The sequence below is a fragment of the Oncorhynchus keta genome, chromosome 11 (assembly GCF_023373465.1).
Source record: "Oncorhynchus keta strain PuntledgeMale-10-30-2019 chromosome 11, Oket_V2, whole genome shotgun sequence".
NCBI classification, from domain to species: domain Eukaryota; kingdom Metazoa; phylum Chordata; class Actinopteri; order Salmoniformes; family Salmonidae; genus Oncorhynchus; species Oncorhynchus keta.
This window is the reverse complement of record NC_068431.1, coordinates 10,437,943-10,449,992: the sequence shown is the minus strand read 5'-3', so window position 1 is coordinate 10,449,992 and position 12,050 is coordinate 10,437,943. Positions and strand designations below refer to the sequence as shown.

Here is a 12,050-nt window from a genome sequence, read left to right as displayed (position 1 = left end):
ACACTCAACATTAGCGGCATGTTATAGCATAGGAGCACACAGCCCCCAAGGTTAATTTATGAGAGGGACCTCAAGGAGGACTGAGTGATCGGGGCTCAGGGAGCCACTCAATTACCAGCCACATAACAAAGGCCAGTGAATCAATCCAACACGCTGCGTGGCTGAGATGAGAAGTGGCATGTTGTTAAAGCTAGAGATCCTACAGAGCTTTTGTTCTGATTTATTTCTGCCTAGGCTACCTCCCAGGTTCTATTATAGGCTACCTCCCAGGTTCTATTATAGGCTACCTCCCAGGTTCTATTATAGGCTACCTCCCAGGTTCTGTTATAGGCTACCTCCCAGGTTCTATTATAGGCTACCTCCCAGGTTCTATTATAGGCTACCTCCCAGGTTCTATTATAGGCTACCTCCCAGGTTCTATTATAGGCTACCTCCCAGGTTCTGTTATAGGCTACCTCCCAGGTTCTATTATAGGCTACCTCCCAGGTTCTATTATAGGCTACCCCCCAGGTTCTATTATAGGCTACCTCCCAGGCTCTGTTATAGGCTACCTCCCAGGCTCTGTTATAGGCTACCTCCCAGGTTCTATTATAGGCTACCTCCCAGGTTCTGTTATAGGCTACCTCCCAGGCTCTGTTATAGGCTACCTCCCAGGCTCTGTTATAGGCTACCTCCCAGGTTCTGTTATAGGCTACCTCCCAGGCTATGTAATAGGCTACCGTCCAGGCTCTGTTATAGGCTACCTCCCAGGTTCTATTATAGGCTACCTCCCAGGCTCTGTTATAGGCTACCTCCCAGGTTCTGTTATAGGCTACCTCCCAGGTTCTGTTATAGGCTACCTCCCAGGTTCTGTTATAGGCTACCTCCCAGGTTCTGTTATAGGCTACCTCCCAGGTTCTGTTATAGGCTACCGTCCAGGCTCTGTTATAGGCTACCTCCCAGGTTCTGTTATAGGCTACCTCCCAGGTTCTATTATAGGCTACCTCCCAGGTTCTGTTATAGGCTACCTCCCAGGCTCTGTTATAGGCTACCTCCCAGGCTCTGTTATAGGCTACCTCCCAGGTTCTATTATAGGCTACCTCCCAGGCCCTGTTATAGGTTACCTCCCAGGCCCTGTTATAGGCTACCTCCCAGGTTCTGTTATAGGCTACCTCCCAGGTTCTATTATAGGCTACCTCCCAGGTTCTATTATAGGCTACCTCCCAGGCTCTGTTATAGGCTACCTCCCAGGTTCTATTATAGGCTACCTCCCAGGCTCTGTTATAGGCTACCTCCCAGGCTCTGTTATAGGCTACCTCCCAGGTTCTATTATAGGCTACCTCCCAGGCCCTGTTATAGGTTACCTCCCAGGCCCTGTTATAGGCTACCTCCCAGGTTCTGTTATAGGCTACCTCCCAGGTTCTATTATAGGCTACCTCCCAGGTTCTATTATAGGCTACCTCCCAGGCTCTGTTATAGGCTACCTCCCAGGCTCTGTTATAGGCTACCTCCCAGGTTCTATTATAGGCTACCTCCCAGGTTCTGTTATAGGCTACCTCCCAGGCTCTGTTATAGGCTACCTCCCAGGCTCTATTATAGGCTACCTCCCAGGTTCTGTTATAGGCTACCTCCCAGGTTCTATTATAGGCTACCTCCCAGGTTCTGTTATAAGCTACCTCCCAGACTCTGTTATAGGCTACCTCCCAGGCTCTGTTATAGGCTACCTCCCAGGTTCTATTATAGGCTACCTCCCAGGTTCTATTATAGGCTACCTCCCAGGTTCTGTTATAGGCTACCTCCCAGGCCCTGTTATAGGTTACCTCCCAGGCCCTGTTATAGGCTACCTCCCAGGTTCTGTTATAGGCTACCTCCCAGGCCCTGTTATAGGCTACCCCCCAGGTTCTGTTATAGGCTACCTCCCAGGCTCTGTTATAGGCTACCTCACAGGCTCTGTTATATGCTACCCCCCAGGTTCTTATAGGCTATGATTGGTCAGACAGATCAGATGTTTATTTATTTATTAGGATCCCAATTAGCCGAGGCAAATGACGACAGCTAGTCTTACTGGGGTCCGACACGTAATGAAAAGACATTACAGACTAAATACTTTACAATTTACACCCTTATAAAAAGATAGACTGTACAACGTACAGTACAGTTGTGTATCACCCTACAGCCTGGGGAACCTGCAGTATGTATGATATCCAGGCTGTTGCTGCTTCTCTGTCATTATCATTATCTGTTGCTATGCGCTGAAGAGCACTGAGGAGAGCTATGGAGCACTATGGAGCGCTGAGGAGCGCTGAGGAGCACTGAGGAGCGCTGTGGAGCACTGAGGAGCACTGAGGAGCACTGTGGAGCACTGTGGAGCACTGAGGAGCACTGTGGAGCACTGAGGAGCACTGAGGAGCACCGAGGAGCACTGAGGAGCACTGAGAAGTACTGAGGAGCGCTGAGGAGCGCTGAGGAGCACTGAGGAGCACTGAGGAGCACTGAGGAGCACTGAGGAGCACTGAGGAGTACTGAGGAGTACTGAGGAGTGCTGAGGAGAACTGAGGAGTAGCATGACATTAGTGGTTTAGTGTTCCCACCCCTACCAGGAGAAATAGAATCCCCTTTTAATCTGTGTGTGTGTGTGTGTGTGTGTGTGTGTGTGTGTGTGTGTGTGTGTGTGTGTGTGTGTGTGTGTGTGTGTGTGTGTGTGTGTGTGTGTGTGTGTGTGTGTGTGTGTGTGTGTGTGTGTGTGTGTGTGTGTGTGTGTGTGTGTGCGAGGGAGGAAGCTGGACAGACAGACAGACAGACAGACAGACAGACAGACAGACAGACTCCAAGCCTCTCTCAGATATAACACTTACTCTGTCATCTTAGATGTATGGCTGTTGTTGAAAAGTGCTGATCTACAGACACATGCTTTTGATTGTTGTGTGATAAGTAGTTACTGAAGCGCAGTAGAAACACTGAGAAATGTGGCCTTCCTCTCCTTTCCCCGATAATAAACAGCACCCCAGTGGTTTTACAGTATTGTAACTGTAGTAGCCATCCTGTGGAGAGGAATGAATGTCAAGTTCTTTTTGAAAAACAGTATGTTTGACTGTGGGTGTGTCTTTGCAACAGGTTGCGAGGTGTGGCATCCTGTGTGTAAACAAGCAGCTCGATTGGAGAAGAAACTCCGAGTGAGTATTTAAAAAAATAATAATAATTATTTAACTTTTATTTAACTAGGTAAGTCAGTTAAGAACAAATTTGTATTTACATTGACGGCCTACACCGGATGACGCTGGGCCAATTGAGCACGGCCCTATGGGACTCCCAATCACGTCCGGTCGTGATACAGCCTGGATTCGAACCAGAGTATCTGTAGTGACGCCTCCTGCACTGAGATGCAGTGCTATTGCATTTCCCAGACTGTTACAACACCTTGACCTGGTCAACCATAGAGCCCCACCGGTACTACACTACTATGTCCTCCTAGAAACTCTCTCTTCTTCCTGTTGTTGTGTGTTGAAGTATTGGAGTATGATAGAGCAGAGCCGCTGTAGGGAGAGGGTCTGAGGTAACACTGGGGTGTTGTTCATCCAAGTTATCCTCTGTTTTGTCTCCCTTAGCCGCAGTCTGACCTCTGCAGGCTCACTCTGACACGGGTGTGTGTGTGTGTGTGTGTGTGTGTGTGTGTGTGTGTGTGTGTGTGTGTGTGTGTGTGTGTGTGTGTGTGTGTGTGTGTGTGTGTGTGTGTGTGTGTGTGTGTGTGTGTGTGTGTGTGTGTGCGGGCGCGTGCCTTTGCGTGTTCCCCACAGTTCAGACGTACCTCGGAGGCCTCCGTATCTCCCCCTGGGTCCAGCATCGGCTCCCCGAGCCGCATCATCTGTGTGAGTAGTCTGTCGCCAAGGCATCGCCATGGTTATTTGATTACACGTACGCCTTCTGTTGGCTGCCAGCCTGTCTTAGAGGCGGAGTCCTCTTTACAGGATCTGAGCCAGCTGTCATTCACATGGGTCGACAGACCACCATGTGCAGTTGTCTGTGGCTTCAGGTGATTCTATGTGTTTTTGGGGGGAAAACACTGTTTGTTATATCCTGTGTGGTATTGATGTATTTTAAAGGTCACATCATTTCTCCATTGTTGACAGTTGCTCTGTGAAGTTGACATTCCACAAGGTATACATATGTCAGCAGAGTATGTAACATTCCACAAGGTATACATATGCCAGCAGAGTATGTAACATTCCGGAAGGTATACTTATGCCAGCAGAGTATGTAACATTCCGGAAGGTATATTTATGCCAGCAGAGTATGTAACATTCCGGAAGGTATACTTATGCCAGCAGAGTATGTAACATTCCGGAAGGTATATTTATGCCAGCAGAGTATGTAACATTCCGGAAGGTATATTTATGTCAGCAGAGTATGTAACATTCCACAAGGTATATTTATGCCAGCAGAGTATGTAACATTCCACAAGGTATACATATGCCAGCAGAGTATGTAACATTCCGGAAGGTATATTTATGCCAGCAGAGTATGTAACATTCCACAAGGTATATTTATGCCAGCAGAGTATGTAACATTCCGGAAGGTATACTTATGCCAGCAGAGTATGTAACATTCCGGAAGGTATATTTATGCCAGCAGAGTATGTAACATTCCGGAAGGTATATTTATGTCAGCAGAGTATGTAACATTCCACAAGGTATATTTATGCCAGCAGAGTATGTAACATTCCACAAGGTATACTTATGCCAGCAGAGTATGTATCATTCCGGAAGGTATACTTATGCCAGCAGAGTATGTAACATTCCGGAAGGTATACTTATGCCAGCAGAGTATGTATCATTCCGGAAGGTATATTTATGCCAGCAGAGTATGTAACATTCCGGAAGGTATATTTATGCCAGCAGAGTATGTAACATTCCGGAAGGTATACTTATGCCAGCAGAGTATGTAACATTCCGGAAGGTATATTTATGCCAGCAGAGTATGTAACATTCCGGAAGGTATATTTATGCCAGCAGAGTATGTAACATTCCGGAAGGTATACTTATGCCAGCAGAGTATGTGAGCGGAGTTGAGCTGTAGGAAATTCCGCTCATCGCTCATGGAGCCGTGCTTGCACTTCACGTCCTTTCCAAAAGCTCCATTAAAAACCTCTCTGCTCTTCACAGAAAAAAAAGCTACCGCTCCAAAATTCGCTCCATCAATTAAAATCACAATTTAACCAACACCAAACTATTTTTCTTGACTACCTGGACCTACCCTTTGGTTTTGAAGCATTGTAAACATGAAAAGGTGAATGTAAGAAGCGCTCATCCTCCCTATAGGCTGTCTCATCATTTTGTTGTGTCGTCAGCAAACTTAATGATGGTGTTGGAGTCATGCCTGGCCATACAGTTGTGTGTGAACAGGGAGTACAGGAGGGGACTCAGCACGCACCACAGAGGGGCCCCAGTGTTGAGGATCAGCGTGGCGGATGTGTCGTTACCTACCCTCACCACCTGGGGGCGGCCCGTCAGGAAGTCCAGTATCCAGTTGCAGAGGGAGGTGTTTATTCCCAGGGTCCTTAGCTTATTGATGAGCTTTGAGGGAACTATGGTGTTGAACGCTGAGCTGTAGTCAATTAATGACTTTCTCACATTGGTGTTGCTTTTGTCCAGGTGGGAAAGGGCAGTGTGGAGTGCGGTTGAGATTGTATCATCTGTGGATCTGTATTCGAATTGGAATGGGTCTAGTGTTTCTGGGATGATGGTGTTGATGTGAGCCATGTGAGCCATGACCAGCCGTTCAAAGCACTCCATGGCAACCAAAGTGAGTGCTACGGGGCTGTAGTCATTTAGCTTTCTTGGGCACAGGGACTATGGTGGTCTGCTTGAAATGTATTATAGCAAATAGACACACACCTCTACCCCGCGTTTTACCAGACAAAGTAGCTGTTCTGTCTTACCGATGCAAAGGAAACCCAGCCAGCTCTATATTATCCGTGTCGTCGTTCAGCCACGACTCTGTGAACATTTACATTACATTTAAGTCATTTAGCAGACGCTCTTATCCAGAGCGACTTACAAATTGGTGCATTCACCTTAAGACATCCAGTGGAACAGCCACTTTACAATAGTGCATCTAAATCTTTTTAGGGGGGGGGGGGGTGAGAAGGATTACTTACCCTATCCTAGGTATTCCTTGAAGAGGTGGGGTTTCAGGTGTCTCCGGAAGGTGGTGATTGACTCCGCTGTCCTGGCGTCGTGAGGGAGTTTGTTCCACCATTGGGGGAACCATTGTGAACCGTAAGATATTACAGTTTTTAATGTCCCATTTTGTAGGATAGTTTTGAACGGAGCTCAACCAGTTTATTCTCCAGTGATTTCACATTGGACAATAGAACGGATGGTGGAGGCGGATTTATCGCCGACCAATCCTCACAAGGCACTCCGACCTCCGCCCCTCGTGTCTCTGTATTTTCTTCACGTAAATGACAGGGATTTGGGCCTGGTCTCGGGGAAGCAGTGTATCCTTCGCGTCGGACTCATTAAAGAAAAAAATCTTCATCCATTTCGAGGTGAGTAATCTCTCTTGCTCTTGGTCATCATCTTTGTAAGTCTCCTTGATTTAGTACCTGTGTGTTTTATCAGTTTCTTTATGAAAATATTTAGTGAACTCCATGACAGTAACTAATGCAAAGGGTTATAGCAGTACGCAAGTAGACTACAAATGCGTGCTGGGCTGGGCATGCCCCGAGCTTGTGAAATGAGCACTACTGGAGCGAAATTGGAATCTATGAGAAGGTCGATGCTTCAGCCTTTGGGAATCTCGCTTCGCGCTCCAGTCAAATTGGGAATGCTCCGCTCCAGCCCCGCCCCTCGCTCTGCTCCAGCTCCGCCCCTCGTTCCGCTCTGCTCAAATACTCTGTATGCCACTAAAGAGGAAAACTGCCATGGTAAACAACTTGTTCAGATATTATGCTGTTGTTGAGTGTGGTTTGGACCAAAGTCCTGGGAGAGCTGTGGCCACTCTCCAGCAATCTCTCTTCCATAGGGTTTGGCTTTGTTTGTTTCTGGGATGTCTCTGCGGTCAGTGTGTGTGGGTGTGTGTTTTCTCTGTCTTACCCAGGGTGCCATCAGCAGCTTGCAGCTGACCCTGATCCGGTCTCCCCCCCGGATCTCTCAGTCTGTCAACGCAAGCTTTGTCCTCTCTGTCTGTCTGTCTGTCTGTCTGTCTGTCTGTCTGTCTGTCTGTCTGTCTGTCTGTCTGTCTGTCTGTCTGTCTGTCTGTCTTACACCTGCTTCTCCATGTTCTGTCTCGTTCTGTGTCCTCTCTACAGGCCAAAGTGGAAAACGAGGTCCTAAGTTACAAAGATCTGGCCGCACTGCCTAAGATTAAAACTATTTGTGACGTGCAGCGGCCCGATCTCATTCCCTGTGAGTCTAATCACAGATACTCATCTGATGACAGACTAGAAAGCTACAGCTATGGGGAGGTACTGATACGCTAGTGCTACTCTAGTTGACCTTTGTGTGTGCTTATGTATGTGTGTGTGCGTGAAGCCCACTGCCCTGTGCCCCTGTGCTCTCTTCTCTCTGTGTCCTCCTCTCTCTGTGTCCTCCTCTCCCTGTGTCCTCCTCTTTCTGTGCCCCTGTGCCCTCTTCTCTCTGTGTCCTCCTCTCCCTGTGTCCTCCTCTCCCTGTGTCCTTCTATTTCTGTGCCTCTGTGCCCTCTTCTCTCTGTGTCCTCCTCTCCCTGTGCCCTCTTCTCTCTGTGTCCTCCTCTCCCTGTGCCCTCTTCTCTCTGCGTCCTCCTCTCCCTGTGTCCTCCTCTCCCTGTGTCCTCCTCTCCCTGTGTCCTCCTCTTTCTGTGCCCCTGTGCCCTCTTCTCTCTGTGTCCTCCTCTCCCTGTGTCCTCCTCTCCCCGTGTCCTCCTCTTTATGTGCCCCTGTGCCTTCTTCTCTCTGTGTCCTCCTCTCCCTGTGTCCTCCTCTCCCTGTGTCCTCCTCTCCCTGTGTCCTCCTCTTTCTGTGCCCCTGTGCCCTCTTCTCTCTGTGTCCTCCTCTCCCTGTGTCCTCCTCTTTCTGTGCCCCTGTGCCTGCTGTCTCTGTGTCCTCCTCTCCCTGTGTCCTCCTCTTTCTGTGCCCCTGTGCCCTCTTCTCTCTGTGTCCTCCTCTCCCTGTGTCCTACTCTCCCTGTGTCCTCCTCTCCCTGTGTCCTCCTCTCCCTGTGTCCTCATTTACATTTACATTTAAGTCATTTAGCAGACGCTCTTATCCAGAGCGACTTACAAATTGGTGCATTCACCTTATGACATCCAGTGGAACAGCCACTTTACAATAGTCCTCCTCTTTCTGTGCCCCTGTGCCCTCTTCTCTCTGTGTCCTCCTCTCCCTGTGTCCTCCTCTCCCCGTGTCCTCCTCTTTCTGTGCCCCTGTGCCTTCTTCTCTCTGTGTCCTCCTCTCCCTGTGTCCTCCTCTCCCTGTGTTCTCCTCTCCCTGTGTCCTCCTCTTTCTGTGCCCCTGTGCCTGCTGTCTCTGTGTCCTCCTCTCCCTGTGTCCTCCTCTTTCTGTGTCCTCCTCTCTCTGTGTCCTCCTCTCTCTGTGTCCTCCTCTCCCTGTGTCCTCCTCTCCCTGTGCCCTCCTCTTTCTGTGCCCCTGTGCCTGCTGTCTCTGTGTCCTCCTCTCCCTGTGTCCTCCTCTCCCTGTGTCCTCCTCTTTCTGTGCCCCTGTGCCTGCTGTCTCTGTGTCCTCCTCTCCCTGTGGCCTCCTCTCCCTGTGTCCTCCTCTTTCTGTGCCCCTGTGCCCTCTTCTCTGTGTCCTCCTCTCCCTGTGTCCTCCTCTTTCTGTGCCCCCTGTGCCTGCTGTCTCTGTGTCTCCCTGTTGCTTACTCCCCCAGCTTCCCTCTTTAGCCCCTGTGTGTGTGGTTGTAGCGTGGTCACAAAACCATGTTAAAACATCACTACATCCTTGTGAGCCTCCTGCTTTGGCCACAGATGTGAATTGATCAGACTTCGAGAGACACTCGCTGAACAATTTGTCAATTACACGCTTCATACTTTCGCGCTGTGGCCTTTGTAACTAAATGTACTATTTATTGAGATTATTTTACATTGGTAAACCAAAGCCGCAAACAAAATGGATTCTTCATGTTTACTGTGAGGTTTTCTATGTACTATGTAACCCTATTAAAAACGGCATTGCAAAAAGGACTTTAAGTCATATTATTCATGGTTTAGTAAGCTCACGGATACCATTTGATCTATTCCATGTTTGGCTCTGAATAGCATTCTGCTAAGTCATTCTGGAGAGCATGGTGCTATTGAGTGACTGATTCCACTGCTCTCTCTTCACTCCTCTCCTGTCCTCTACGGTCTCTGGGAAATCTCTCTCCAAACTCTCAGGTAATTACATTCCATGCACTACTGCACTGAATCACTTGACAGGGAGGGGATGGCTGAACGGGAATGAGAGGGTGTGTGTGGGATATACTGTTGGGTCCATGTGATGACGGTAGCCGTAGAAGAGGCACAGAGCTCTCAACTGACTTGATTAAATAACTATTAGATGAAAGAATGTACACAAGTAAACAATGTGGTGTTAGCAAGGGTGCTAGACAGACAGACAGACAGACAGACAGACAGACAGACAGACAGACAGACAGACAGACAGACAGACAGACAGACAGACAGACTGAGCCCTGCAGACAGACAGACACTGACCTGTGACTGCTGTGCTTCCCAGGACGTCTATGACAGGGTGGAGCTGAGACAAAGGCGCTCCTCCAGCCCAGGCTTCAATGACTCTCCCACCTACAGCCGCCAGGGCATGTCTCCCACCGTGTCCACTTCCTGCTCCCCACAGCACCGCTTCCGCCCCGGTGAGTGTCTCTCAATGGAACATGACCGCGTCACTCTGCGTTACACATGGGCACGAGAAACTCCTCCTTGAAAAGAAATGTTTGAGATTAAATAGCATCAATAATTTTGCCTTCAAATGTCAACAAGAAAACAATTCTAGACCGATACTGAGTGTGATCATGTTGGAAGGCGTCGGGAGTGATTTAACCCTATGCCCTGTGTGTACATCCTATAGATGACTGGAACAACATTAGTTCCTATAGGTGACTGGAACAACATTAGTTTCTATATGTGACTGGAACAACATTAGTTCCTGTCGGTGACTGGAACAACATTAGTTCCTATATGTGACTGGAACAACATTAGTTCCTATATGTGACTGGAACAACATTAGCTCCACGTTAACACACTCAGGCTTGGGAGCCACTCATGCACCCACATTACCATCCCCTCCAGTACTGCCATACAGTCACACCCTGCCTCCTCTTCTCCAGACTCCTCTTAGAGTCTGATAATACTGTAGTACCTGAAGTATATGTGGTGGGGACGGTGGTGGTGGTGATGGTGGTGATGATGGTAGTGAATGTGGTGATGGTGATAGTGGTGATGGTGAATGTGATAGTGGTGATGGTGAATGTGATAGTGGTGATGGTGGTGAATGTGATGATGGTGGTGGTGGTGGTAAATTAAATTTCAAATCAAATGTATTTATATAGCCCTTCGTACATCAGCTGATATCTCAAAGTGCTGTACAGAAACCCAGCCTAAAACCACAAACAGCAAGCAATGCAGGTGTAGAAGCACGGTGGCTAGGAGAAACTCCCTAGAAAGGCCAAAACCTAGGAAGAAACCTAGAGAGGAACCAGGCTATGTGGGGTGGCCAGTCCTCTTCTGGCTGTGCCGGGTGGAGATTATAACGGAACATGGCCAAGATGTTCAAATGTTCATAAATGACCAGCATGGTCCAATAATAATAAGGCAGAACAGTTGAAACTGGAGCAGCAGCACGGCCAGGTGGACTGGGGACACCAAGGAGTCATCATGTCAGGTAGTCCTGAGGCATGGTCCTAGGGCTCAGGTCCTCCAAGAGAGGGAAAGAAAGAGAGAAAGAGAATTAGAGAGAGCACACTTAAATTCACACAGGACACCGAATAGGACAGGAGAAGTACTCCAGATATAACAAACTGACCCTAGCCCCCTGACACATAAACTACTGCAGCATAAATACTGGAGGCTGAGACAGGAGGGGTCAGGAGACACTGTGGCCATCTGAGGACACCCCCGGACAGGGCCAAACAGGAAGGAAATAACCCCACCCACTTTGCCAAAGCACAGCCCTTACACCACTAGAGGGATATCTTCAACCACCAACTTACCATCCTGAGACAAGGCTGAGTAATAGCCCACAAAGATCTCAGCCACGGCACAACCCAAGGGGGGGCGCCAACCCAGACAGGAAGATCACATCAGTGACTCAACCCACTCAAGTGACGCACCCCTCCTAGGGACGGTATGAAAGAGCCCCAGTAAGCTAGTGACTCAGCCCCTGTAATAGGGTTAGAGGCAGAGAATCCCAGTGGAAAGAGGGGATCCGGCCAGGCAGAGACAGCAAGGGCGGTTCGTTGCTCCAGAGCCTTTCCGTTCACCTTCCCACTCCTGGGCCAGACTACACTCAATCGTATGACCCACTGAAGAGATGAGTCTTCAGTAAAGACTTAAAGGTTGAAACCGAGTTTGCATCTCTGACATGGGTAGGCAGACCGTTCCATAAAAATTGAGCTCTATAGGAGAAAGCCCTGCCTCCAGCTGTTTGCTTAGAAATTCTAGGGACAATTAGGAGGCCTGCGTCTTGTGACCGTAGCGTACGTGTAGGTATGTACGGCAGGACCAAATCAGAGAGATAGGTAGGAGCAAGCCCATGTAATGCTTTGTAGGTTAGCATTAAAACCTTGAAATCAGCCCTTGCTTTGACAGGAAGCCAGTGTAGGGAGGCTAGCACTGGAGTAATATGATCAATTTTTTTGGTTCTAGTCAGGATTTTAGCAGCCGTATTTAGCACTAACTGAAGTTTATTTAGTGCTTTATCCGGGTAGCCGGAAAGTAGAGCATTTCAGTAGTCTAACCTAGAAGTGACAAAAGCATGGATCAATTTTTCTGCATCATTTTTGGACAGAAAGTTTCTGATTTTTGCAATGTTACGTAGATGGGAAAAAACTGTCCTTGAAATGGTCTTGATATGTTCT

At 48.4% G+C, this 12,050-nt stretch overlaps 1 protein-coding gene across 14 annotated transcripts in view; it reads left to right on the top strand.

Moving 5' to 3' along the window:
* Positions 1-12,050, top strand: part of LOC118389794 (actin-binding LIM protein 3-like) — a 199,701-nt gene that overhangs the window by 148,976 nt on the left and 38,675 nt on the right. For 11 of the 14 annotated variants that reach the window (XR_008147215.1, XR_008147214.1, XR_008147213.1 and 8 more), the window contains exons 8-11: positions 3,094-3,152; positions 3,774-3,845; positions 7,289-7,444; positions 9,692-9,827. Coding sequence is in view for 10 of the 14 variants with exons in the window: in XM_052529427.1 (XP_052385387.1) it covers positions 3,094-3,152; positions 3,774-3,845; positions 7,289-7,444; positions 9,692-9,827 (423 nt within the window). In the remaining 4 variants the exon portion in view is untranslated. Of the gene's footprint in view, positions 1-3,093; positions 3,153-3,773; positions 3,846-7,288; positions 7,445-9,320; positions 9,352-9,691; positions 9,828-12,050 lie in introns of all 14 variants that reach the window. The other 3 variants (XM_052529430.1, XM_052529431.1, XM_052529433.1) reach the window with 2 other exon arrangements.